The sequence below is a fragment of the Scyliorhinus torazame genome, chromosome 18, assembly GCF_047496885.1.
Source record: "Scyliorhinus torazame isolate Kashiwa2021f chromosome 18, sScyTor2.1, whole genome shotgun sequence".
Classification (NCBI taxonomy): Eukaryota; Metazoa; Chordata; class Chondrichthyes; order Carcharhiniformes; family Scyliorhinidae; genus Scyliorhinus; species Scyliorhinus torazame.
In genome coordinates this window covers 56,098,113-56,121,150 of record NC_092724.1, presented here as the reverse complement: position 1 = coordinate 56,121,150, position 23,038 = coordinate 56,098,113, and the positions used below count along the sequence as shown (strand labels likewise).

Genomic DNA, 23,038 nt, shown 5'->3' with positions numbered 1-23,038 from the left:
CTTAATAACTTCCCAAACATCATCCAGAAGATAAGAGAAACACCTTTTAACAAAAGCACATTAGGTTTACATTCACTACTGAGAGCATTTATAATTCTGAATTCACTAAATGATCAAGAGATAGTCTTTTCATGGCAGAGAGATCAACAGTGCACCTGCTCTGCCTGGCTTCAGCTCCAACATTGAAAACAAAACTATAAAACGCCCTGCAGCAAACAGCCTAAAACGAAAGTAAAAAGCTGACAGACAGCCCAGCTCCACCCACTTTCTGACATCCCTGCAGTAGTAAACACCCATTTAGAGTTATCTCACTACAGATATTTATATACACACCCATTTCTAAACACCCATTTCTTAAAGGTACTCTCACATGACACTTGTTTCGAATGCCAAGAGCACTCCGGTAAAGCGCCCTTATGCTAGTGTTTATACCCTATGGGCCGGTTTAGCTCAGTGGGCTAGACAGCTGGTTTGTAATGCAGAACAAGGCCAGCAGCGTGGGTTCAATTCCCATACCGGCTTACCCGAACAGGCGCCGGAATGTGGCGACTCGGAGCTTCTCACAGTAACTTCATACTTGTGACAATAAAAGCTTATTATTTTTATTGAATCCAAACACCTACTTAACAAAATCTTCTGAGTTCTTCTTTCCTTTGACGTTTTTCGTAATTTTCCATGTAGTTGAACCCACCTCCCATGTTCTAACTTGCTGCTTTGCTTCCTATTAACTCTCTCACTCTCTTTTCCCCCCCACCCATTTGTTAGTTTAAAGTCCTGTGACCACCCTATTTATAATTTCTGCTGGAACACTGGTCCTAGATCGGTTCGGGTGAAGACCGTCCCGAAGATACAGATCCCTCCTATTCCAATACTGATGCCAATGCCCCGTGAAATGGAACCCCTCTTTTCCAAACCACTGCTTTCGCCACATGTTTACTTCCCTTGCCAACCATCTTGACAACCAGAAAATGACCTATTTATGCTTACTCTCTGTTTCCTGATAGCTTGCTAATCTTCTATCCATGCCAGTATGTTACCCCCTACACCATGAACTTGAACTTTTATTTTTGCCGTAACCTTTGATTTGGCACCTTATCAAATGCCGCCTTGAAATCTAAGCACAGTACATCCACCAGTTCCCTTTTATTGACAGCAGCTATTACTACTTCAAGATCTCGAATAAATTGGTTAAACATGATTTCACTTTTATAAATCATGTTGATCCTGCTCCATTACCTTGAATTTATCTAAGTGTCCTGTTATAACATCTTTAATAATAGCTTCTAGCGTTTTCTCTGCGATAGATAATAAGCTAACTGGCCTTTAGTTTCCTGCTTTCTTTCTCCCTCCCTTTTTTAATAAAAGCGTTACATTAGCTATTTTCCAATTTAATGGAACACTCCCTGAATTTAGTGAATTTTGGAAAACTAAAACCAATGCATAACTATCTCACTGGCCACTTGTTTTAAGACCCAAGGATGAAGTTCAGTAGGATCTGGGGTTTTGTCAACCCGGAGTTCCAACAATTTGCTAAATGCCACTTCCTTGGTGATTGTAATTTTTCTGAGTTCCTCCCTCCCTTCCAAGTCCTGATCTACAGCTATTTCTTGGGGGTTACCTGTATCCTCTAGTGTGAAGACCAATGTAAAATATTTATTTAATTTACCTGCCTTTTGCTCCTTTTTCCATTTTATAAGAACATAAGAACTAGGAACAGGAGTAGGCCATCTGGCCCCTCGAGCCTGCTCTGCCATTCAATGAGATCATGGCTGATCTTTGTGGACTCAGCTCCACTCTCCGGCCCGTACACCAGATTATTGAGCATCAGTATTAAAGTTTGAGTAGCAATCCATTCAAAAACTTTAAAATTACTGAAGAAACTCATCCGGCCTGCAGTCAAACTTGAGCCTGTGTTTGAAGGCACGCTGTTTATTGCCAAAGCGTTTTTGCCACTTCTAATATTTTCAAAATATACTTTAATTTCAATAGGCTAATTTGATCTGTTTCAATTTATTGTAGGTATGCAATACCCCCAGAACATGGGAAAAGGCTGGAACGATTGGCAAAAGGTAAGCAGACAAAAATTGGCTTTCATAACAAAAATCAACAAGATAATCTTTTTTTTAGTCAACCAACACAGTTCATTGTGCATCCTTTACACAATATTATAACAACACAAATAACAATGACCTATTTTATAAACAAAAAATGAATAAATAATAAATAACAAAAATGAAAACTAACCCTAATTGGCAACTGCCTTATCACAAGTAACACTCTCCAAAAATATAATTTAACAGTCCAATATATAATTATCTGTCGCAACGACCTATACATATTATACAGTATATATTAACAACCCTGAGAGTCCTTCTGGTTCCTCCTCTTCCCCCCCCCCCCCCCCCCCCCCCCCCGCCCCGATCCTGGGCTGCTGCTGCTGCCTTCTTTTTTCCATTCCATCTATCTTTCTGCGAGGTATTCGACGAACGGTTGCCACCGCCTGGTGAACCCTTGAGCCGACCCCCTTAGAACAAACTTAATCCGCTCTAGCTTTATAAACCCCGCCATGTCATTTATCCAGGTCTCCACCCCCGGGTGCTTGGCTTCTTTCCACATTAACAATATCCTGCGCCGGGCTACTAGGGACGCAAAGGCCAAAACATCGGCCTCTCTCGCCTCCTGCACTCCCGGCTCTTGTGCAACCCCAAATATAGCCAACCCCCAGCTTGGTTCGACCCGGACCCCCACTACTTTTGAAAGCACCTTTGTCACCCCCATCCAAAACCCCTGTAGTGCCGGGCATGACCAAAACATATGGGTATGATTCGCTGGGCTTCTCGAGCACCTCGCACACCTATCCTCCACCCCAAAAAATTTACTGAGCCGTGCTCCAGTCATATGCGCCCTGTGTAACACCTTAAACTGAATCAGGCTTAGCCTGGCACACTAGGACGACGAGTTTACCCTGCTTAGGGCAGCTGCCCACAGCCCCTCCTCGATCTCCTCCCCCAGCTCTTCTTCCCATTTTCCTTTTAGTTCATCTACCATAGTCTCCCCCTCGTCCCTCATTTCCCTACATATATCTGACACCTTACCATCCCCCACCCATGTCTTTGAGATCACTCTGTCCTGCACCTCTTGTGTCGGGAGCTGCAGGAATTCCCTCACCTGTTGCCTCGCAAAAGCCCTCAGTTGCATATACCTGAATGCATTCCCTTGGGGCAACCCATATTTCTCGGTCAGCGCTCCCAGACTCGCGAACTTCCCGTCCACAAACAGATCTTTCAGTTGCGTTATTCCTGCTCTTTGCCACATTCCATATCCCCCATCCATTCCCCCCGGGGCAAACCTATGGTTGTTTCTTATCGGGGACCACCCCAAGGCTCCAGTCTTTCCCCTATGCCGTCTCCACTGTCCCCAAATCTTCAGTGTAGCCACCACCACCGGGCTTGTGGTGTAGTTCCTCGGTGAGAACGGCAATGGGGCTGTCACCATAGCCTGTAGGCTAGTCCCCCTACAGGACGCCCTCTCTAATCTCTTCCACGCCGCTCCCTCCTCCTCTCCCATCCACTTACTCACCATTGAAATATTAGCGGCCCAATAATACTCACTTAGGCTCGGTAGTGCCAGCCCCCCACTATCCCTGCTACGCTGTAAGAATCCCTTCCTCACTCTCGGGGTCTTCCCGGCCCACACAAAACCCATGATGCTCTTTTCAATCCTTTTTTAAAAAAGCCTTCGTGATCACCACCGGGAGGCACTGAAACACAAAGAGGAATCTCGGGAGGACCACCATCTTAAACGCCTGCACCCTCCCTGCCAGTGACAGGGATACCATATCCCATCTCTTGAAATCCTCCTCCATTTGTTCCACCAACCGCGTTAAATTTAACCTATGCAATGTGCCCCAATTCTTGGCTATCTGGATCCCCAGGTAACGAAAGTCCCTTGTTACCTTTCTCAACGGTAGGTCCTCTATTTCTCTACTCTGCTCCCCTGGATGCACCACAAACAACTCACTTTTCCCCATGTTCAATTTATACCCTGAAAAATCCCCAAACTCCCCAAGTGTCCGCATTATTTCTGGCATCCCCTCCGCCGGGTCTGCCACGTATAGTAGCAAATCGTCCGCATGCAAAGATACCCGGTGTTCTTCTCCTCGTCTAAGTACTCCCCTCCACTTCTTGGAACCCCTCAACGCTATCGCCAGGGGCTCAATCGCCAGTGCAAACAATAATGGGGACAGAGGGCATCCCTGCCTTGTCCCTCTATGGAGCCGAAAATATGCAGATCCCCGTCCATTCGTGACCACGCTCGCCATCGGGGCATTATACAACAACTGCACCCATCTAACATACCCCTCTCCAAAACCAAATCTCCTCAACACCTCCCACAAATAATCCCACTCCACTCTATCAAATGCTTTCTCGGCATCCATCGCCACTACTATCTCCGTTTCCCCCTCTGGTGGGGCCATCATCATTACCCCTGACAGCCTCCGTGTATTCGTGTTCAGCTGTCTCCCCTTCACAAACCCAGTTTGGTCCTCGTGGACCACCCACGGGACACATTCCTCTATTCTCATTGCCATTACCTTGGCCAGGACCTTGGCATCTACATTTAGGAGGGAAATAGGTCTATAGGACCCGCATTGTAGCAGGTCCTTTTCCTTCTTTAAGAGAAGCGATATCGTTGCTTCAGGCATAGTCGGGGGCAGTTGTCCCCTTTCCTTTGCCTCATTAAAGGTCCTCGTCAATACCGGGGCGAGCAAGTCCACATATTTTCTGTAGAATTAGACTGGGAATCCATCCGGTCCCCGGGCCTTTCCCGCCTGCATGCTCCTAATTCCTTTCACCACTTCTTTTACCTCGATCTGTGCTCCCAGTCCCACCCTTTCCTGCTCTTCCACCTTGGGAAATTCCAGCCGATCCAAGAAGCCCATCATTCTCTCCCTCCCATCCGGTGGTTGAGCTTCATATAATTTTTTATAAAATGTCTTGAACACTCCGTTCACTCTCTCCGCTCCCCGCTCCATCTCTCCTTCCTCATCCCTCACTCCCCCTATTTCCCTCGCTGCTCCCCTTTTCCTCAATTGGTGTGCCAGCAACCTGCTCGCCTTCTCCCCATATTCGTACTGTACACCCTGTGCCTTCCTCCATTGTGCCTCTGCAGTGCCCGTAGTCAGCAAGTCAAATTCTACATGTAGCCTTTGCCTTTCCCTGTACAGTCCCTCCTCCGGTGCTTCCGCATATTGTCTGTCCACCCTCAAAAGTTCTTGCAGCAACCGCTCCCGTTCCTTACTCTCCTGCTTTCCTTTATGTGCCCTTATTGATATCAGCTCCCCTCTAACCACCGCCTTCAGCGCCTCCCAGACCACTCCCACCGGGACCTCCCCATTATCATTGAGTTCCAAGTACTTTTCAATGCACCCCCTCACCCTTAGACACACCCCCTCATCTGCCATTAGTCCCATGTCCATTCTCCAGGGTGGGCGCCCTCCTGTTTCCTCCCCTATCTCCAAGTCCACCCAGTGTGGAGCGTGATCCGAAATGGCTATAGCCGTATACTCCGTTCCCCTCACCTTCGGGATCAACGCCCTTCCCAGCACAAAAAAGTCTATTCGCGAGTAGACTTTATGGACATAGGAGAAAAACGAGAACTCCTTACTCCTAGGTCTGCTAAATCTCCACGGGTCTACACCTCCCATCTGCTCCATAAAATCTTTAAGCACCTTGGCTGCTGCCGGCCTCCTTCCAGTCCTGGACTTCGACCTATCCAGCCCTGGTTCCAACACCGTATTAAAATCTCCCCCCATTATCAGCTTTCCCATCTCTAGGTCCGGAATTCGTCCTAGCATCCGCCTCATAAAATTGGCATCATCCCAGTTCGAGGCATATACGTTTACCAAAACCACCGTCTCCCCCTGTAGTTTGCCACTCACCATCACGTATCTGCCCCCGTTATCCGCCACTATAGTCTTTGCCTCGAACATTACCCGCTTCCCCACTAATATAGCCACCCCCCTGTTTTTCGCATCTAGCCCCGAATGGAACACCTGCCCCACCCATCCTTTGCGTAGCCTAACCTGGTCTATCAGTTTCAGGTGCGTTTCCTGTAACATAACCACATCTGCCTTAAGTTTCTTAAGGTGTGCGAGTACCCATGCCCTCTTTATCGGCCCGCTCAGCCCTCTCACGTGATCAGCCGAGTTGGGGGGCTTCCTACCCCCCCCCCCCCCCCCCTCTTGTCGATTAGCCATCCCCTTTTTCCAGCTCCTCACCCGGTTCCCACGCAGCTGTATCTCCCCCAGGCGGTGCCCCCCCGCCCATCCCCTCCCATACCAGCTCCCCCCTCTCCCCAGCAGCAGCAACCCAGTAATTCCCCCCTCCCACCCCCCCCCCCCCCCCCCCCCCCCCCGCTAGATCCCCTGCTAGCGTAATTACTCCCCCCCCCCCCCCCCCATGTTGCTCCCAGAAGTCAGCAAACTCTGGCCGACCTCGGCTTCCCCCCCGTGACCTCGGCTTGCACCGTGCGACGCCCCCTCCTTCCTGCTTCTCTATTCCCGCCATGATTATCATAGCGCGGGAACCAAGCCCGTGCTTCTCCCTTGGCCCCGCCCCCAATGGCCAACGCCCCATCTCCTCCACCTCCCCTCCTCCCCCCATCACCACCTATGGAAGAGAGAAAAGTTACCACATCGCAGGATTAGTACATAAAACTCCTCTTTCCCCCCTTTTTAACCCCCCCTCTTCACCCCCCACATTCGCCCCACCACTTTGTTCAAACGTTCTTTTTAATAACCCGCTCATTCCAGTTTTTCTTCCACAATAAAAGTCCACGCTTCATCCGCCGTCTCAAAGTAGTGGTGCCTCCCTCGATATGTGACCCACAGTCTTGCCGGTTGCAGCATTCCAAATTTTATCTTCTTTTTATGAAGCACCGCCTTGGCCCGATTAAAGCTCGCCCTCCTTCTCGCCACCTCCGCACTCCAGTCTTGATAAACGCGGATCACCGCGTTCTCCCATTTACCGCTCCGAGTTTTCTTTGCCCATCTAAGGACCATTTCTCTATCCTTAAAACGGAGGAATCTCACCACTATGGCTCTGGGAATTTCTCCTGCTCTCGGTCCTCGCGCCATCACTCGGTATGCTCCCTCCACCTCCAACGGACCCGCCGGGGCCTCCGCTCCCATTAACGAGTGCAGCATCGTGCTCACATATGCCCCGACGTCCGCTCCCTCCGCACCTTCAGGAAGACCAAGAATCCTCAGGTTGTTCCTCCTTGCGTTGTTCTCCAGTGCCTCCAACCTTTCCACACATCGTTTCTGATGTGCCTCATGCGTCTCCGTCTTCACCACCAGGCCCTGTATGTCGTCCTCATTCTCGGCTGCCTTTGCCTTCACGACCCGAAGCTCCCGCTCCTGGGTCTTTTGTTCCTCCTTTAGCCCTTCGATCGCCTGTAGTATCGGGGCCAACAGCTCTTTCTTCATTTCCTTTTTGAGCTCTTCCACACAGCATTTCAAGAACTCTTGTTGTTCAGGGCCCCATGTTAAACTGCCACCTTCCGACGCCATCTTGGTTTTTGCTTGCCTTCCTTGCCGCTGTTCTAAAGGATCCACTGCAATCCGGCCAGTTTCTCCTCCTTTTTTCATCCGTATCCAGGGGGGATTCCCTTCTGGTTTACCGCACAGTGTTTTTAGCCGTCAAAATTGCCGTTGGGGCTCCTATCAAGAGCCCAAAAGTCCGTTTCACCGGGAGCTGCCGAAACGTGCGACTCAGCTGGTCATCGCCGCACCCGGAAGTGTCTCAACAAGATAATCTTATTCATGAAGGAATTTCATAGTTTCTAAATATGCATTTGCAATTATCTTGTACCCTTCAGAATATTTATGGAGTCAAACAAAACCACCATAATTGACCGGACTATGGTAATACACGAAGCAAGAAATAACAACACAGATAGATCAGAATATAATGAATGTCGGATATGGTCAGGGTGCTACTGCTTAAACGAAAGAGAAAATGCTGGAAAATCTCAGCAGGTCTGGCAGCATCTGTCGGGAGAGAAAAGAGGTAATGTTTCAAGTCCGATGACTCTTTGTCAAAGCTGACAAAGCTTTTACAAAGAGTCGTCTGACTCGAAACATTACCTATTTTCTCTCCCTACAGATGCTGTCAGACCTGCTGAGATTTTCCAGCATTTTCTCTTTCGTTTCAGATTCCAGCATCCACATTAATTTGCTTTTACGCTACTGTTTAAAGTCTCAGTGTATTTCATAATTTATGTGGTTGTTTAATACCATTCTCTAAAGGATTAGCATTTCATAATTGTTGAAGTCAGTGCACAAATTACATGAATTGTGATCTTCAGTTAGTACATATTCCATATTGCGCATAGATAATAGGTGATGCTGCCAGTCACATTGGAGTTAAATAGTGGAAAGGTGTTTACTCTACAGGCCATTAGGATAGACTGCCTGTTTGCCTGTGCAAATGGTGATGACATCATCAATTTGTCACGTGATTGTACTCTTAAAGTGACCTTGTTCGAGCAAGGAACAAACATGAATACACAGCAGGGTGGCGCAGTGGTTATCACTGCTATCTCAAGGCGCCGGGGACCCGGGTTCTATCCCAGCCCATGGTCACTGTCCCTGTGGAGTTTGCACATTCTCCCTGTGTTTGCATGGGCCTCACCCCCACACCCCAAATATGTGCAGGATAGATGGATTGGCCATGCTAAATTGCCCCTTAATTGGAAAAATTGGGTACTCTAAATTTATGGACAGCACGATAGCACAGTGGTTAGCACTGTTGCTTCACGGCTCCAGGGTCCCAGGTTCGATTTCCGGCTTGGGTCACTGTCTGTGCGGAATCTGCACATTCTCCCCGTGTCTGCGTGGGTTTCCTCTGGGTGCTCCGGTTTCCCCCCACAGGCCAAAGATGTGCAGATTAGGTGGATTGGCTATGCTAAATTGCCCTTCGTGTCCAAAAAGATTAGGTGGGGTGAGGTGTGGGCTTGGGTGGGGTGCTCTTTCCAAGGGCTGGTGCAGACTCGATGGGCCGAATGGCCTCCTTCTGCACTGTAAATTCTATGAAATGAATAATCAACTACATTTTCGCATGTGAATTGACATTGTAAAATCTGCAGTTCCTCTAATGTGCAGTATACAGTACTAAAATACATCAGCATATTTGCCTTGACAATGCCCTGTCATTCGGATGAGAAGTTAAAACTAAGTTCCCATCTGCTTTCTCAGGTCAACATAGATCCTATGGCACGATTGATGAAGAAAAAGAGAGTTCACTTGGTAGCCTTGGCCAATATTTATCCTTTAGCCAATATCACTAATGCAGATTTTCTGGTCATCAGTCCCCATGGTATTTGTTGGGGATTTTGCTGTGCAAAAGAAATGGTTTCCTACATTACAACAATGAGCTGCATCTAGAAAGTACTTAATTGGTTATTAAGCACTTCAGACCACTCTGAGATTATGAAAGGTGCTATATAAATACAAATTTTTCTGAGTTCTGTTTGAGGCATCCAAATGTGGACTTGAAAAAAACTGATGTTTGCTGAAAAGTTGACCCAGGCATTACTCATGAACAACCTGAGACTGTATGAATAGTTCTCCGTTATGCCTCTGAACTGCTTGTTGAATTTGTCCTTAATACAAAATTTTTCATGCAGCGATGAGCCCGTGGGAGCAGTATTGAATTAATTAGATAACACAGTTGACAGCTTATTTTATTCACTTTCATTTTTTAAAATACACCTGGCACTGTTTTATTAGGTGCAAGTTCAAGGTTTTTTGAGTTTCTCATTCTCTGTGATGAATGCAGAATATTAATGGCAAAGTTTGAAAGTGTTTGGAAAGTGATTGAACGAAACACTATGCAGAGCAGAGGAATGATTACGTACCACATTATCTCTGCTAATCATTCAAGGTGGTGAGCTGCATTGTTAGACTTATAATAGCATTAAAAGCAAATGCATCAGGCAGGCAATAGTGGGCTGCCCATTGTGGCAGATGTAATTGAAAAGCTGCTATTACAAGTGCAAGGAGAAACCTATGCAAAGACGCTAGGTCATGCACAGTTAACACCATTTCAGGTTCAGATAATTGTTTTAAAATTTAAAAAAAAATTCTCCTTTTTCACATTTTCTCCCACATTTACATCCATCAACAATAAACAATAATCAGCAAGATATGTCAGTCCCCATAATAACAACGATCCCATCTATCCACCAACTCCCAAACCTCAACCCGCATGTTTACATAAACAAATGACAAAAAGGAATCAGGGATTACCCATAGTCACCCTTAATCTTACACAGCTCCCCCACCCCCCATCTCCAGCTCCTCCCGTCCGCTGCCTCTTGTAAAACTCCTCCTCCCAAACTCGGTTCCTTCCCCCCAACTTTCCACCCCGGCTAGACCACTCGGACCCTGTTCTGCCAGGCTCCGATGGCCGCAGCCCCTCCCCCCACCTCACTCCCGTTCGCTGGCCGGCTTAAACCGGCCAGCGTGGAGGCCCCTGCCCGGATCCCTTTCCCACTTGCCCAGCCCCAGGAAAGCCCAAAGATCCCCTTTTAGCACACAAACCCCGCATATCCACCTACACCCCAAAGAACCCTCATTTTGAGCGAAAGTCCCATCCCTTCCCTTGTCCAAATATATACCACACTGGCTCCTTTAGCCTATACACCCGCGCGCAGTGATACAAAAAAGAAGAAAATACAGTCATGAGGTTACATCGGCACATGGCCATTCCTCAATTTGTCAGTTCTGCCACAGTCCTTCTGCTTTCGCAAACTCCTCCGCTGCTTCCGCCATTCCAAAATAAAAGTCCCTGAGCTTGTAAGTCACCCTCAGCTTCGCTGGATATACAATGCCACTCCGCACCTTGCTAATGTACAGTAATGGAGCCTCCTTGCCAGCTCCACCGTAAAGTCCTGGTATACACGTATACCAGCTCCAGCCCACTGCACCACCCGCTCCTGCTTGGCCCAGCTCAGGACCTTCTCCTTCACACTGTACCTACGGAAGCACAGAGTCACTGTACTTGGCGGCTCACTCGCCTTTGGTACAGGCCTCCACGACCGATGAGCCTGATCCAGTTCATATCGGGAGGGATCCTCCCCCTCCCCCAATAGTTTTGCCAGCATCGTGGCAAAATACTCAGTCGGCTTCGGTCCTTCAACTCCTTCAATTCTCAAATTCTGTCGCCTGGATATGTTTTCCAGGTCTTCCATTTTTCCTTGCAGATCCTTGTTAGTGTCCATCACCTTCCGCATCTCTTTCCCCATCAAGGCAAGTTGATCACCGTGCTGCAATAACGTCTCCTCCACTTCCTTCAGTGCCTCCCCTTGCTCTCGCACCTCCGCCACTGCGCTCACCACCTCCGTCCTCACTGGGGAAAATGCCTCCTCCACCAGCACACTCAAAACCTCCCTCATCTCCTTCCTCACCGTCTCCATGCATTTCGCAATCTGCGCCAACTGCTTTTCAAATTCCGCAGCCATCACCGTAGTCATTTCTTCAGCCGTAAGCAGTGCGGCCTTCCCTGGTGCTCCAGCCTACATTTTCATTGGTGACCGCGCGGTGACCTTTCCACTCCCCGACGGACCTTCAGCTGTTTTTTTTTTTCCGGCTGTTTTTTTGCTCACCCTTGACATTTTTCTTTGTTGTTTTTTTTCCCATCCTGTGTCTTCACTGTGCCTCCTCCGTGCCTTCTCCCTGCTTCTGCTGCCTCCGCAGACCCTGGGACCGGGCTTAAAGCCCCGAAAATGCCATTCCCGAACGGGAGCCCTCCATTGTGCGGCCCCGCCTCCCGCCCGCCGTCCGGTTCAGATAATTGTAGGTCATTGCTGGAAATATGTTCTAAACACACCGCTTTGGGCTTCATTTTAAAAGCTTCTTAATGAGCTTGAGATTTGGTTGTGTTGATGACCAAAAATAAATACTTGCATTTAAATTTTCCATTATCATGTTGATGTAATATCTCTGAGCATTTTACACTATGTTTGGAATGGATTGGTTTGTTGCCAAACATAGCAATCATCTGTACTGTTAACATCCCACAAAACACAATGTGGGATTGACTAGCTATGATTGGGTGCGGTGAGGTGGGAACTGTCAGCCAACAAACCAGGAATACCCACTGCCTCTCCCCTAATAATGCCTTGGAAACTTAAATGCTTTTCAGGTAGATTGTTTTTTGGATCAACTTTTTGTTTGGATGATAGGATCTGAGACAATGTAGCACTCTCAGTATTGACCAAGAGTGTGTAGTTATGTGTGAATATTCTGCTGTGGCCTTGTGGTACCAGATGATCCAAGCTGCCGCCTTCACTATCCAGTAACTTACTTGGAAGTGTTTGTTGTTTTCACTGCCTGGAGGAGTTCTGTGCCTTTGCTGGGCCAGATTTTTAGAAAAATATGTTTTTATAGACGTTTTCAAGTTTTAACAATTATTGCATCAATACAAAAGAAAGAGAGAAATAGATGTCAATGTGAAACAGGTACAGCACCATAACCGAAGTCATTGCAAACATAGGAAAAAAATAAGACCGGGTGAGTCGGGGACAATATCCCCAACGTGTTCCGTCCATGGATACAAGATCTGTTTGGACCAAAACAGGATACCGTCAACAACAAAGTTGCATCATAGCCATGGATACCTTAAAAAAAAAACCTGAGAACCCCAGAGCTGAGGGGAAATTACACAACGCAAAGAGGCCCGAGGTTAAGGAGGATATCCTATCCCAGATGGACGGGGGGAACTGAGTACCATCCTTTCTGCCGTGCCAGTTACCTTGACTGCCACTTACACCTGTGTGCGTTTCTCGCCTGTTGATGGTGAAATGTCACCCAGGCCACTAGTGCAACTTCACAAGAGGGAGAGAAAGAGGGACCATTGTTTACCCCTAACCAGTAGCCTCTCTTGAGTGAGCGTGTTCAAAGCGCTCGGATTCCTTTTGGGTCCTCGACTATGGAATTATGTTCTGGCAATTATTGTGATTCAACCAGAGCGGACAGTGAAAGAAAGGTGAGACTACAACAATGGTAGATTTTAAAATAAATAATTTATTCAAGAGAATTAGGCCCCACACAACTCAAAGTATAATACACAAACACCTGTTATAAAAATACTATGGGAAGCAAGAAACTAAACGGCATATCAAAAATTCTTACCTTTACACACGTTTACTTAAGCACACACTAACATATATATATATCACTACAACCCCCTGCACCCCCCCCCCCCCCCCCCACTTCAACAATCTAACCTAATTGGAATTGGGGGTTTCTGTGGGCTGAGGAAGTGCACTCACTGTTCCCAGGGTGAATAGTTAAACCGGCACGGATGCCTCTTTGGCTCTTCCTCAAAACTGACTGGTCCATTTGGCTGCTGGGCCTTGACCCTCTGTAGTCTGGTGTTCGTACCTTCTGTCTTGTAGTCTGGTAGGAGCCCCATAGCAAGTGAAGAGAGCGAAGCAAGAGAGAGAGCTCCTCTGTGTCCTGAATTTCTAAGGACAAAATCTGAATGGAGCTGACTGGCCCCTCCCACAGGTGAGTTTTGGGACAAAGGCCTGCTAATTGCTGGCAGGATGAAACTGATGTGATCAGTTTCTCCATAAAGGTTCAGTAATGTCTCCGAAGACCGCTGATCTCTTGCAAATGGCTCAAGTGGATGTTGGGGACAACCTTAATCATTTTCCCATTAGTATGGTGCGATTTCTTTATGAGGCGGACCTGGGGAGAGGGAGGGGGACTTGGGGCAGTTTCTGGGTGAGCAGAAATTTCCCTAGGTGGAGGAAGCAAAGAGGCAGGCGTTGGAGGAGCCCTGGGGCTGAGGGAGATGCTGGATAGCATCGGGGGTATGAAGGTGGGTACCCTGCGGAATTTTGTAAGGAATTTGCGACAGACCTGGCACCACATCAGTTGGGGGTGTTTAATGAAGCACTGGAGAAGGGGGAGTCGCCGGAGACGATGATGCAGGCAGTAATCACGAAAAAGGGGAAGGACCCAGTGGAATGTGGGTGCTTATCCACCTGGAATGTATAGGCCCATATCACTATTGAACACTGATGTGAAAGTATTGGCTAAGTTGTTGGCGGGGAGAATGGAGGATTGTGTCCGGGGGTAGTTGTAGAAGATCAAACGGGCTTTGTGAAGGGCAGGCAGCTCACGTGTAATATAAGACGGCTGTTGAATGTGGTGATGAATCCGTCGGGGCTCTGGTGCCAGATGTGGTGGTGTCCATGGACGCGGAGAAGGCATTTGATTGGGTGGAGTGGCGGTACTTGTTCGATGTTTTGGGAAGATTTGGGTTTGGGCTGAGATTTGTGGCATGGGTGCGGTTGCTGTATGTGGCATCAAGGGCGAGGGTGAGGACGAATGATATGAGCTCCCGCTATGACTTACACAGGGGTACAAGGCAGGGGTGCCAGCTATCGCCGTTGCTGTTTGCGCTGGCCATAGAGCCGTTGGCGATTGCTTTCAGGGGGTCGGCAGAGTGACGGGGGATTATGAGGGGACCGAGGAAGCATTGGGTGTCGCTCTATGCCGATGACCTCTTGCTGTATGTTTCAGATCCGTTGGAGAGTATGGGAAGGATTATGAACCTGCTGGGGAGGTTTGGAGGGTTCGCTCGGGCCAAACTGAACGTAGGGAAAAGCAAGGTATTCCCAGTGAATGAGCTGGGACAGCGGGCCAATTTAGGGAGGATGCCATTCATGGTCGTGAGGGATAGGTTTAGATATTTGGGGATTCAGGTAGTGAGGGAATGGACAGGGCTCCATAAGTGGAACTTAACGAAGCTGGTGGAGGAGACCAGAGAGGATCTTAAGAGGTGGGATACACTACACTTAACATTGGTGGGGAGGGTCCAAGTGGTAAGAAAATGAATATTCTGCCGAGGTTCTTGTTTATCTTTCAGGCTCTCCCGATCTTTATACCAAAGACCTTTCGGAAAGTGGACACGATCATTTCGGACTTTGTATGTGCGGGGAAAGTGCCGAGGACCCTGCTACAGAGGCAGAGGCGGCCGGGGGCGGGGGGGGGGGTGGGGGCGTTGGCGTTACCGAACTTGTTTCATTATTATTGGGTGCCGAATGGACCAGGTACGGCGATGGTGGGAAGGAGAAGGGTTGGAGGAGGAATCTTGTAAGGGGTCTAGTTATGGTGACAGCAGTGATGCCAATGGCTCAGTAGGTATTCAGGGAGCCCAGTGGTACAACCAACGGTGAAGATATGTAATCAGTTGAGGCATTTTAGGGTGGAAGGGATGTTGGTGCTAACGCCACTGTGCGAGAATCATGGGTTTGAGCCGGGGGGGGGGGGGGGGGGGGATGGATAGTGTATACAGGAAGTGGAGGCAAGTGTGGCTGGTCAAGGTGAGGAATCTGTATTTGGAGGAAGTGTTCGCCAGTCTGGAAGAGCTAAGGTAGAGCTGCCGAGGGGGAGTGAGTTCAAGTATCTGCAGGTTAGGTACTTTGCATGAATGGTGTGGAGGGGGTTCCCTAGGCTGCCGGGATGCACACTGCTGGAGCGATTGCTGCTTCCGGAATTGTTATGATGCTTAATCGTTTTGTTTCTCTGGAGCTCTTTTGTCCATCTTTGGGAGTCGAGTTACCCTGCTAGAACCGAAACTATTTCTTGTCAAATGGTGTGGAGTGAATCAAGCTGTCTGAAAACTGGCATCTATAATGGTAGGAACCTCAGGAGGAGGATCACACAGCCGTTTTGGCTGAAGGTGGTTGTAAATTTAGCCTAGTCTTTTGCACTGATGTGCTTGGCACCTCCATCATTGAGGTTGTGTATGTTTTTGGAACTGCCCCCTTCTGCTATATGTTCATTTGTCCATCATCATCATTCATGACTGAATGTGACGGGACTTATTATGATCTGATCTGTTGGCTGTGGATTGCTCAATTGTGCCTATGGCGCACTGCTTCTGCTTATTAGCATACATGTCGTCCTGTGCTGTAGTTTCCTCAGTTTGGCATCTCATTTTAGTTATGTCTGCTGCCATTCCTGGCGTGCTCTCCTACATTTCTCATTGAACCAGTGTTGGTCCCCTGACTAGATGGTAATGACAGAGTGAGGGATATGTGGGCCATGAGATTACAGATTATGTTTGAATACAATTCTGCTGCTGTTGAAGTGCCTGTGGATGCTCAATTTTGATCTGTCTGATCCAATTCCATTTCCAACAAATATTATCATGGACAGATGCATCTGTGTCAGTTAAATTGGTGAGGACAAGATCAGGTAGGTGTTTCTCTTAAAGGAGTTCTCACCATCTTCTGTGAGCCGCGTCTGTCAGATGTGTCCTTCAGGACTCTGCCAATTCGCTCAGTAGTAATGGACATCGAAGTCCCCCACCCAAAGTACATTCTATGCCCTTGCTTCCTTCATTGCCTCTTCCAAGTGATACTTAATGTGGAAGAGTACTAATTCATCTTTTGAGGGAGGCTGGTAAGTGGTAATCAACTGGTGGTTTCCTTGTCAATATTTCACCTGATGCCATGAGACTTCATGGGTTCCTGAACCTATGTTGAGAATTTCCAGGGCCGACCTCTCCTTACTGTATATCACAGTGCTGCCATAGCTGCCATTTCTGCTGAGTCTGTCCTGGTATGATTTGGTGGTTATGACTATGTCAGGCTTTTGCTTGATTAGCTTGTGGGACAGTTTTTCCAATTTTGGCACTAGTCTCTAGATGTTAGTGAGGAACTAACTGGGGAATGTGTGTCTTTGTTATTTGCACTGCCTAGGTTGATGCTGGCTAGTTTGTATACTTTTAGACTTCAACTTTCTCTCGCAGCTCAATATAAGTGAGTGGTTTGCTGGGCCATTTCTGAGGGCATTTAAGAGTCAATGACATTGCTATGCATCTGTAATCGGAATAGGTCTGGGTTAAGGGTGGTAGATTTCCTTCCCTGTAGGACATTACTGAATTAGATCGTTTTTTATGACAATCAGGTAATTTCATGACACTTAATTAACCAGATTAGCATTTTATTCTAGGTTTATTAATTAATTCAACTTAAATTGGATCAGCTACCATGGTGGAATTGAACTGATGTCTTCCAAGCATTAGTTCAGGCCTCTGGATTACTTGTAAAGTAAAATTAGCATTATGCTACCAATCCTATTACTTGCCTGTGCCAGCACTCACTGTGAGGGCACCACCAGAGGGTTCTCAGTTTCAGCTTTACCACAAGACTTGAACATGTAATCCAACTGATATTCAAGAACCGTACTGTGGAAATGTTGCATTGTTAAAGGTGTTATACTTTGATGGATTGATGAACTGACACTTTGTACTTGTTACAGGGGCACTGAAGATTCAAAAAAGAATTATGTGCCCTGGTTATCATTCCTCCCATATGATTAATTCTTCATTTTTTTTTTTGTGTTTGGGATCTTAATTTCTCTGAAATGCTGGTGTATTTATTTCCATAAAAACTGTTATTGCACTCAAAGCAACTCATTACATCTGAATACTGAGACATGTGATAAAGTGCTATATATAAATGAAATCATTCTTTAATATCAATACACCATCATAGAAACATAGAAAATAGAGCAGGAGAACGCTATTCAGCCTCCTTATGATTATACTGATCATCCAACTCAATAGTCTTATCCGTTTTCTCTTGATATCCTTTGATCTCCATCTTCCTATATCCTTTGATCCACAATGCTCTGTGGGCTGTATCTAACCGCTTCTTGAAAACAGTGTTTTGGCCTCATTTACTTCCTGTGGTAACAAATTCCACAGGCTCACCGCTCTCTGGGTGAAGACATTTTTCCTCATCTCTGTCCGAAATGGTCTACCCGTGTCCTCAGACTGTGACCCCTGGTTCTGGGGACACCCACTGTTGGGAACATCCTTCCTGCATCTATCCTGTCTACTCCTGTTAGAATTTTCTAGGTTTCTATGAAACCCCTCTTCTTCTGACCCCTCTTATTCCAGTGAATACTAACCTAACCGATTCAATCTCTCCTCACACATCAGTCCCGCCGTCCCACAAATCAGTCTGGTAAACATTCGCTGCACTCTTTCTACAGCAAGAATATCCTTCCTTGGGTAAGTAGACCAAAACTGTGCACACTATTCACCAAGCCCTGTCTAATTACAGCAATACATCCCTGCTCCTGTACTTAAATCCTCTCTTAGTGAAGGCCAACATACCATTTGCCTTCTTTACCGCCTGTTTTACCTGCATGCTTACCTTCAGTGACTGGTGCATGAGGACACCCAGGTCTTGTTGCACATTCTCCTCTCCTAATGTATGGCCATTCAGGCAATAGTCTGCCTTGTTTTTGCGACTGAAGTGGATAACCTTGCATTTATCCAAATTATACCGCACCTGATGTTCATTAGCCTACTTACTCAACTTGTCCAAATCATTCTGAAGGATCTCTGCATCCTCCTCACAGCTCACCCTCCCACCCAATGGTGTCATCTACAAATTTGGAGATATTATGGGCGGGATTCTCTGATCCTGAGGCTAGGTGTTGATGCCGTCGAAAACGCCTTTCTCGTTTCTCGACGGTGTCAACATGGCCTCAGAATCAGCAATTCTGGCCCCTACAGGGGGCCAGCATGGCACTGGAGCGGCCCACGCCACTCCAGCTGCTGATCCTGGAGTCAGCTGGGTGCTGCGGGGCCCGCGCATGTGCAATGGCATCGGCGCCAACGCGCGGGTGCGCTGTGGCTCCCTTCTCTGCGCCGGCCCCGACGCAACATGGCGTAGGGCTAAAGGGGCCGGCATGGAAGAAAGGAGCCCCCCAGCCGGAGAGGCCTGCCTGCCGATTGGTGGGCCCCGATCGCGGGCCAGGGCACAACGGAGGCCCCCCTCCCACAGGCCGCCCCCGGACCCTTCCACGCCGAGGTCCAGCCGGCTGAGAGCAGATTAGAACGGCGTCGGCGGGACTCTGGATTTTTGCGACGGGTGTTCGGCCCACCCCGGGCCGAGAATCGGCCGGGGGGGGGGCCACGTAGAGCAGCCCACGACCGGCATCGCGCCGACCACGCCAGCGCCAATGACGGCGATTCTCTGCTCTGCGGAGAATCGCATCCCGGCGTCGGGGCAGCGTGGCCTGATTTGCGCCGGTCGTGGGGATTCTCTGGTCTGGCCCCTCATATCCCGCCCTATAATTTGTTCGCTCATCTAAATCATTCATATATATTGCGATTAGCTAGGTCCCTATGGTACCCCACTCGTCATTGCTTGCTAATTTGAAAAAGACCCGTTAATTCCTACTCTTTCTTTCCTGTCTGCCATCAGTTTTCTAACCATCTCACTACATTACCCCTCATCCCTTGCGGTTTAATTTTACACGCTAATCTCTTATGCAGGACTTTGTCAAAACTTTCTGAAAGTCCAAATATACCACATCTGCTGCCTTTCCTTGTCAATTTACTAGTTACATCAGCCTTCAATCCTATCAAGTTTCCCAACACCATTTTCCGACTAATACTGTTTTCCTTCAGTTCCTCCCTCTCACTAACCCAGTGTTCCCCAATATTTCTGGTATGTTTTTTGTGTCCTCCTTTGTGAAGACAAAACTAAAGTATGTATTTAGTTGGTTGCCATTTCTTTGTTCTCCACTATAAATTCCCCTGTTTCTGACTGCAGTGGCCCTACATTTGTCTTCACAAATCTTTTTCTCGCCACAACTCTGCAGAAACATTTGCAGTCCGGTTTTATGTTCCCCGCAAACATACTCTCGTACTCTATTTTCCCATTCTTAATCAATCTCTTTGTCCTCCTTTGCAGAATTATGAACTGTTCCCGATCCTCAGGTCTGTTGTTTTTTCTGGCCTTAATTTCTCTTGTAGGCCATGGTTTTGCCATGTTTCCTGTTTTATTTTGCGCCAGACAGGAATGGGCAACAGTTGCACTTCGACCATGTGCTCTTTGTCATTGCCTTTACACCGTCATCCCTTTGAGTAATGTTTCTAAACCACCATAGCCAACTCGTGCCTCATATAATGGCCCCAGTCTCAGAATAAACTATGTCACTCTTCATCTTGATGAAGAATTCTATCATATTGTGGTCACTTATTCCCCAGGGGCCACTCACAATGGATTGCCAATTATTCTGTTCTCATTTCACCATACCCAGTTCAGGATGGCCTGTTATCTAGTTGGTTCCTCAATGTATCGGTAAAGAAAACCATCCCATTTCCACTCCAGGAATTCTTCTTCCATGGCATTGTTACTAATTTGATTTGCCCAACCTACATGCAGATTAAAGTCACCCATAATTACAGATCTGCCTTTATTGCATGCACCTCTAATTTCCTGTTTAATGCCATTCCCAACATCACCACTATAGTTTGGTGATCTATATACTTTTATAAAAATTAATTTGGAGTACCCAATTTTTTTTCCAATTAAGGGGCAATTTAGCGTGGCCAAACCACCTAACCTGCACATCTTTGGGTTGTTGGGGTGAAACCCACGCAGACACTGGGAGAATGTGCAAACTCCATACAGTCACCGAGGGCTGGTATCGAACCCGAGTCCTCAGTTCCGTAGGCAGCGGTGCTAACCACTGCACCACCATGCTGCCCACTGGAGATCTGTATACAACCTCCACAAAAGTTTTTTTTTCCCCTTGGTGTTTCTCAGCTCTGCTGATAAAGATTCCATCTCATCGGAGCTAATATCCTTCCTCACTATTGCGTTGATTTTCTCTTTAAGCAGCAATGCAACCCCACCGCCTTTTCCTTTTTGTCTGTCCTTCCTAAATACTGAAAACCCCTGGATGTTCAGTCCCATCCCTGGTCACCCTGCAGCTATATCTCCGCAATCCTGACTATATCATACCCGTTTACATCAATTTGCGCGATTAATTCATCCACTTTATTGCAAATGCTCCATGCATTCCGGCACAAAGCCTTAAGGCTTGACTTTTTAACATTCCTTGTCCCATTTCCATTATTTTTCACCATAGCCCTATTTGATTCTGGCCCTTGATTTCTCCGCCTATCATTTTTCTTATTTTCTCAGTCTTTTGTTCTTGTCCTTATTTCTCCTCCTTTGACTCTTTGCATAGGTTCTCATCCCCCTTCCATTTTAATTTAAACCCTCCCCAACCACTCTGACAAATAGTTCCCCCCTAGGATATCAGTCTCCAGTGTCAGATCCTGCTCTGCCTGTTTGGTCATCTTTTGTGTTCCTTCATTTCCCCCCTCTTCACCATATTCGTACTATCCCTGACTAACATCAAGAACAATGGGGGTGGCTTTCTTATAAGCGTTGACTGTATTCAGCTGCCTCTCTGGTTCAAAGGCTGATGCTACAATTTCTGGCAGTCGGTGTGTGAGTCACGCCAAAGCTGTTTTTTGCTCCAGTCCTCATTAGCATGCATTTACTTAATATATTCAGACAACATGAAATATCACCAAAGATCCATAGACTCCATACAGTGCGGAAGGAGGCCATTTGGCCCATTGCGTCTACACCAACCTTCTGAAACATAACCCTACCTGGGCCCATTCCTCCGCCCTGCCCCTGACTGCCATCTTTAGCTGAGTAAGAAACGTGCTTGACACTTTGTATTGCTCAACTCTGAACACTGCTTTCTTCCTCTCACATTCTCCATTATGCTCACTTGCTTTCATCACAAACAATGCTCAACTTTGCCCCATCTCTTCTCCCCTCCCTAACCTTTTCACCTTTACTTCAAAATATAATTTCCTCAATCTTTTGTTTGCCAACTCTGCACAATATTTAACCTCATTCAAAATGCTACAGCCTGCATTCACTGCCAGCCCCTTATTTCCTGTTACTCCATGATCCACTGGCTTCCACAAGTTTCCTTGGCCTTTTCAAAGACAATGGCACGAATGAGATTGGAAACATCTTGGAACACTTTTAATTAAATCGATATGCAAGATTTGTTTGTCATTTGTTTTTCTTACTCACTGTCTGCGTCATCACCACCACCCATCACTCTCTGCCCTCTCTCCACATTCCAACACCACATGCTGGATTTGACCCAGGCGTTCAAAAATATCACTAATAATCTTTTTAGCATAGCTCTTTCCTCTTCCAGCCATGTAATCCCCATACAAGCCCACTTCCTTGCAATGTCTTAATTTTATCATTAATACTATAAAGATATGTTCCCTTGCCATCAGCTCACTGACCAGTGGAAATGATCTTTCACTCATTTTAAAATTTTGAATGAGGATACCTCTTGAGTATAAATAGTGCTACTTTATAGAACTTTTGAGCTCTTTGAGTAGCTTCTGATTTAAGAAAAAAACAGAATTCAAAGAAATATGGCAAAGCCTTTTTAATAACTTGCCAGTATTTTCAGTGTTGTTGCTTTGGAAACAATAAGAATGTTGTGACTCCAGTTTCCCTCTGGAAAATTGGGTTGAAGCACCAAGCAAGATCTAAAATACGAAACAAAGCATCTACAGTTTTTTTGCTATCTAAAATATGAAGTTGTGTTGAACATTTTTAACATTAACTTTAGGTAGAAAACTGACAAATAACTTCCTATTGAATAAACACAAACCATAATCTTGAGCACGTGTGTTTCCATAACTTTAATCCTTAATTCTTGTCACGTTGAGGAAAATGTTATTCTTCATGGTTTGGACTGTTTTATAAATTCTCATCTTGTGTTTTAGACAAGTACATTTTGAAAAACCTACTAGGAATAACTTCATTATGTTAATGACTACAATCTATTAAATGTATTAATAACTTATGACCTATGAAACTATAAGTTATTCATTTCATAATGCTAATGACTGTGAGCCATTAAAGTAAACCTAACTTTAAAAGTAAAGACACTTGTACCGGTTCTGTTATCCCGGTTCAGCATCTCCTCTCCTGACAATATTTATCTTAAATTCAATTTTATATCAAAGGTAACCCACCTAAGTTTAAAATCTTCTTCTTGCCCTTTTCTTGGCATTTTGGTCCTGTTGTCCATTTGACTTGGCTGTAAATGGCAGCACGGTAGCACAGTGATTAGCACGGTAGCACAGTG

The 23,038-nt window shown here is 46.6% G+C and overlaps 1 protein-coding gene across 3 annotated transcripts in view; it reads left to right on the top strand.

Annotated features, from left to right (window-relative positions):
- kdm4b (lysine (K)-specific demethylase 4B) overlaps positions 1–23,038 on the top strand; it is a 1,116,292-nt gene that overhangs the window by 639,342 nt on the left and 453,912 nt on the right. For all 3 annotated transcript variants that reach the window (XM_072482756.1, XM_072482755.1, XM_072482757.1), the window contains one exon: positions 2,020–2,069. In XM_072482756.1, coding sequence (XP_072338857.1) covers positions 2,020–2,069 — 50 coding nt within the window. The remainder of the gene's footprint in view (positions 1–2,019; positions 2,070–23,038) is intronic.